Source organism: Poecile atricapillus, chromosome 2, assembly GCF_030490865.1.
Source record: "Poecile atricapillus isolate bPoeAtr1 chromosome 2, bPoeAtr1.hap1, whole genome shotgun sequence".
Classification (NCBI taxonomy): Eukaryota; Metazoa; Chordata; class Aves; order Passeriformes; family Paridae; genus Poecile; species Poecile atricapillus.
Window position 1 is genome coordinate 129025028 of NC_081250.1, and position 6000 is coordinate 129031027.

Consider the following 6000-nt stretch of genomic DNA (forward strand, 5'->3'; position numbering starts at 1 on the left):
AGAAAGAAATTACCACCATTATCAATTTGCATCATGGGGAAATTCCAAGTCCCCTCAATAGTTTAAAATCTTTACCTCTGCTCTGCCAAAGCCATTTAGCTTAACTCATCTTTAAAATCAGAATTTCTTTCCTTCATATTTTTCTTTTTTTTTTTTTCAGTTGCATGCATTATGATAACAAACATTTGTTCACTGAACAATATAAATAAGATGTGCATTATTTTACAGTCTTCCCTTTATGAAAGCCAGGAATCATTTATCTATGTGCTAGTTCAGGATGCGTTTAGAACAGAGTATGTTTAGACTAAACACAAGATGGCCTGAGGCTGAAGAATGAATATAAGAACTTTGCAAATCTTACCAACACAGTTTTCTTCTCCAGCATCAATATGTTGTTGTGTATTAAAAAATTAACCAAGCAAAAACCAGCTTAGTAAAACCTTAGGAAAATTAAATACTTAATTTTGCATGTATTTATTCCTTATGGCTGAATATTAAATTAAGCCATAGGCAGGTGTTTAGGGACTATGGAAATCGGTGTCTAACTTAAAAGAAAATAGATATATTTTCTGTGTATCCAATGAAAAATCTTCCAAAGTAACCAAGCTGACTCAATGAGAAATTCAAATTTGAAGAAACAATTGCTTAATTCCTGAGACACTATTTCTGCCTAAAACATCTCCATTCTCCATGTTCTGTCTGTCATCACTTCTTTCCATTGCCCTACGGGTTCTTCATTTGTTCTTCTAAAATATGGCATTTGCTTGCCTGGTACCCCAGCACATAACAATAAAAATTTTATTGCAATAGTTTGGGTTTATTTTGTTTAGCTATCATCATTCTTATACCCATTTCTTGAGTATTCTCCTTTTAATTAAAGTTTTTCATTTATCAAATGTGTAGGTGAGTTGGTGCAGTCATGTCACAGTGAGCGACATGTTTTGATATTAGACTGCAGTGGACTGAATTTCTTTGACTACACTGGAGTCTCAGTACTTCTTCAGGTATTCAAGACACTAGAAACATTCTGTATATGTTATAATTATACATGTGAGTTATTGGGGCCAACTATCAGTCACTCTACCTATACAGTGGATAAATATTTCACCCACAGAAAAGATGAACGCAGATTAATTACACTAAAATATTTCTAAATATTTTGGGTAACTGCAAATGTACATATCTATATGTAATGAAGGGGAGTTTTGGAATCCTTTTTTCTTTTTTTTTTTTTTTAAGTTGTTTAGGTAATATTTGACCCTGCCATGTCAGCTGTAGAGATGTGTAAATTTACCGCTTTAAAATTTCAGCTTTAATTCTGTGATTTTATCTGTATATTCTACCGTCTGCTAAGCCAGAGGTAAAAAAAATTATCTCCGTCATTTCTCTTGTGGGCAACATATCTTGCAGACTGGGTTCCAGCATTGCAGGAATTCCAAGATGCTCCCAGAAGACTAAACCAAGCAGACACTGGTTACTGTGGTGAATGTAACTAAATCCATATGGTTGCTGGCCATAATTGGTGTCTCCTTGGGGTCCACCCTGTTTAATATTTTTGTTGATGATTTGGACAAGGGAATCGAGTGCACCCTCAGTTTTCAGAGGAGAGCAAGCTGGGTGGGAGTGTTGGAGGGCAGGAAGACTCTGCAGCAGGGTCTGGACAGGCTGGATCGACGGGCCAAGGCCAGTTGTGAGGTTAAGCAAGGCAAAGTGCCAGGTCCTGCACTTGGGTCACAACAACCCCAGGCAGTGCCACAGGCTGGGGCAGAGTGGAAAGACATGGATTAGTGGTGGACTTGGCAATGCCAAGTTAATGCTTGGACTTGATAACCTTAAAGGTCCTTTCCAAACTAAACAATTCTATGTGTCTATGGTTCTACAAAATCGTGCATATGGTTCTATACGGTGCATAAAAAATTATGTTCAAAAACTATTTCTTACATTTCCATCTAAACTCCATTTCATCTGGAGTTTAAAAGTAGTGCAGTGAGTACAGAGTTAAGTGGGTAAAGAAGGTTTCATTTGCATAATTTTTCTGAGTAAGATAGAAGACTTGAACTTGGGTCTTAACCCAGGCCTCTTCTTGCCCTAACAATTTTCTCAATTTAGTGCAGTGATTGCACAGTGAAGTAAGTGTTGCCTTAAAATATTTTAAATTAAAACTACATGTTTAGGCAGGGATATAATGAAAAAGAAAACTGGAAAAATAAGGTTAGTGGGAGTGTCTACTAGCTATCTCTTTGAAATACAGGGCATTCAATGTAGTATTGGTGAAAGAATTTATGAAACTAATTTCCAAAAGGTCTTAGGGACCTCCAAATTACAGATTATGTCAAAATGTTTGACAAATGTGTGAAAGGTAAGTCTGGTGTGGGCTGTGAAGTGCACAGGTTGGTAGTGCAGCCTCTGGATAAATGGTTGGTGCAAAACCAAGTTACTCCTTCTCCTACCAAAAGGACCACACTCAACATGTCCTTGTTGTTACACTTCTTCCCAAAATATCATCACTGATGTCAGAGATAGAGAATTTTTGAACGGAGTAAGATTTTTGCTTCATTTTAAAAATAGAATATTCTGACTGGGTTCTCACTGAATCTCTTCTCTCAGAATTTTTTTTATTTCACATGGTTATTTTAACATTTTTTGAAGCAGTAACTGCTTGGATATTCCCCATTTGGCAGAAAACTGCCCCACTCTGGTTTTAAGGGTTATTTTCACTTTTGTTTAATTCTTTTGCTTTGTATCTTATTAATATTTCTTTCAAAGAAAGAATAAAGAGCAACTTATTGCTGAATGCAGAATAATAGTTATGGTGCTTTTTGATAAAAGTCTCAAAGTTTCCTAGGTCTGATTCCTGTCTGTGTGGACTGGTAGTATGCAAATGTTAAGGACATGGGAAAGTACACTGAAAAAAAAGAGAACTGGAAATAATGCCCCTAAAAATTACAGTCAGAAATGGCAAAATTATTAATCAAATTCAGTTTTAATTCTCAGCAGAGCTGTAGAATATTGTGGAGAGGTGGTAGGAAATAAATGTGGACGTTTGCATTATAGAAGGGCTCGCTCTGGTGGCTGCTGGCAGTACAGCTGCTGCAGCAGCACTCTGGGCTTTGCCTACCTTGAATACAGGCTTTTTGTGTAATTTATATTCTTTCAGTATTTAAAACAGGTTTTTTTAAAATTTCTTGTTTTCAAACATAGATTTACATGGACTGTAAAAACAGATACATCGATGTGTTGCTAGCACACTGCAAAGGCAAGTATCAGTTTACAGTAAAAATTTTAACATGATGATTTATATATCCTCACCACCTTCTCAGTGTTCATGTGTTTGCTTTATTGCAGCTTCCTTGATAAAAGCAATGCAGTACGGTGGAAATCTTGACTCTGAAAATCCTGTATTTTTTGAATCTATTTCTTCAGCAATTGATGCCATTCAGATTCACAAGGTAAGACTCAAAAGCAGGAGTAGGTGAAGCCTGAAGGGCTTTTTGGAAGCTTACAGTGATTTGTTAAAGTCTGGTAAAGTCTTATTTACCCAGTGAACCTTTTATGTAGAAATCTTTTATCTGACTCTACAAGTCCTCAGCCTGAGGAATGCAGTTTTCTATTTTTCTGCTGCTATCACTCTCTTCCCATCATGTCTCCTTTCACAACAGCTTCTCAATCCTCTATAATAAATCCAGAGGTTCTGTGTTTGGTGCTTTAATCCAGGCTCATTCTCCACTGGAAAGATTTATGTCATCCACAAACACCTAACACAGTCTCTTGGTGAGACAAATTAACTCACAGCCAGTTCTGCATTACTGAAACTACAGTCCTGTTTCTTAGCCTGGGATGCTTGAACACCACAGCACTGGTCTGACTGAAATGGTTCTGGATCCCCAGTTAGTTTGGTTTGAGATTGAAATCTTGTCTCTGCCCTGCACTGTACCATGCTGTGTTGGTTCACTGGTGGAAAAAGGGGAATTGCACCAAGTCAAACAGAGAGCTAGATGGAAAAGGGAAGCTTGAGCATCTATTTACTTGTTCAATGATTCTTGCATTTCTTTTAAAAAAGATTTTTAACCTGGACTTTCCTCTTGAACTATGTGATCCTTTTCCACTGTCTTGGCAGTGTGAGTCTGCATTGAAAGCAGTGCGCTTTCCCGTGGTTTTATTTATGATTCAAATATGGCTAGAGCTTGGCTCAAAGCCTTCTCCAAGAGACATTAAACTCATCATGGTCTGTGGTTTGGTTGTTTGTCTTTTATACTTCACTTTGTATTTTACTAATTAAATCAGACTTGCCTATGGACATAACCACTTTCCATTGAATTATCCGGATTAAGGTGAGTTGGCACAGTTGGTGTAGTGAATTGACCAGAAAAACATGTTCTCTTCAGTGCTTTTCAACATGTTTCATTATGCTGTCCTACAAAAAATTTGTTGAAATGGTAACTGCAGGGCAAAAATAATGGGGTTGGCTATTGTATATTTTGTCTGGGTCTCATTAGATGAATTAGAATGACTGTTGTCCTATAAAATGTCTGTATTTTTTATTGACATTATTAACTTTCTTAACATTCTTTTAAGATAGTTATGTATTAGCATTCCCATTTTATGGAAGTGGGACATAGATAGACCAGGACAAATGTCCATAATGAAAAGGGGGAGTTAAAACCCAAAGCCCACTTTTTGGCTTTGGAACTGATTGCTTGGTTCTACCAGAGCTGCTAGGCAAACCAAACCTCTGCATTAGTGGCTTAGAGCAGTTTAGTCTGAAAGGCTTGAATGCAGCCTCAAATTTTAAATGTCATTATGAACAGTGTATATATACTGCCAATACTTCTTTGGAGTATTCATAGTATGTGCTTCAGCAATTTTTATGTGTTCATTGTGTTGAACACCTGAAGATATGGTGGACAGGAATGAAAAGGCAGGGTAACTGAAATAGCAGCACCACACAGCAGCTACCAGTCTATGTACTCCTCCTGTGCCTTTTTAAGGTGCTAAGGTCAGTAGGACTTGTGAGTGTTAACACGACAGAATAGGCAAAATAGAATAGAAAAAAAAATACAAGGAAGGAGTTGGAGACTAACAGAAAGTGGTTTGTTCCGATTCACATTTCAGCTTCCTCACATAGCAGGAAATAGTCTTCCACTGTCAGAAAGGTAGAGGTAAGAGGGCTTTGTGGTTCATTTTCATTTCTGCTGCTGTTCAGAAATGCAAAGATGTTCTTATCTACATGCTCCAATGAAAATGTTGTGTCATTCTCATTTTTATGTTTATAAATTGATAAGATACTTGCCTATTACTTTATGCAGTTAATCATAAATTTTTTAAATATTCATTTCTATAATGGTGGCATTTTCAAGCTAGCACTCCTTCATCTCCTAATTTTGCATTATATTCTAGGAAAACATTATAATACTTTTTTTTTCTGTTTCTCAATTTAGAATTACAGCAAGTTCAGTGAACAGAGTGAAGTGTGATACCCACCCATTGAGCATGGCAAGTTTCATCTGCTCATACTCAAAATGAACTACATAATTTTTCTCCAGTGGATCTCCTACATGATCTTTTGTATACCATATATATTTAGTACATTGAGTAATGACAGATCTGCCTTTCAGAAAGAAAATCTTTCGGCTGCAATCACTCAGAGAATTTCTATGCAATTGTTCTATAGTGGTTTTTTTATAATATTTTTATATACATTTAGATACAAATTATTAGAAAGCAGACACGAGGTACTGTGTTTACCAGTTAAGTGTATTCTTTTAGGTATCTTCTATTGTAACATTAGTTGTAATATGAATCTGTAGTTTTGTGTGTGGAATAGAGACATTAAGAATTCTTAAAAGAGTATGTTGTAATTGATAGAGTATTTGCAGGAAGGCATAAATCAATGCATAATTTTTCTAACGGCTTTAGTCTTTCCCCTGTTCAAGACAGCCATTTGCAGTGACAGCATCATATCACAGCTATCATGTGCTTCCACTTCTTGTACTTGGTTTT

General features: G+C 36.4%; 1 protein-coding gene across 1 annotated transcript in view; it reads left to right on the top strand.

The window, feature by feature from the left end:
• Positions 1-5647, top strand: part of SLC26A7 (solute carrier family 26 member 7) — a 66622-nt gene extending 60975 nt beyond the window's left edge. Inside the window, exons 16-19 of the mRNA XM_058833643.1 lie at positions 904-1004; positions 3202-3256; positions 3346-3449; positions 5439-5647. Coding sequence (XP_058689626.1) covers positions 904-1004; positions 3202-3256; positions 3346-3449; positions 5439-5474 — 296 coding nt within the window. The 3' untranslated portion in view covers positions 5475-5647. The remainder of the gene's footprint in view (positions 1-903; positions 1005-3201; positions 3257-3345; positions 3450-5438) is intronic.
• The last annotated feature ends 353 nt before the right edge of the window (positions 5648-6000 follow it).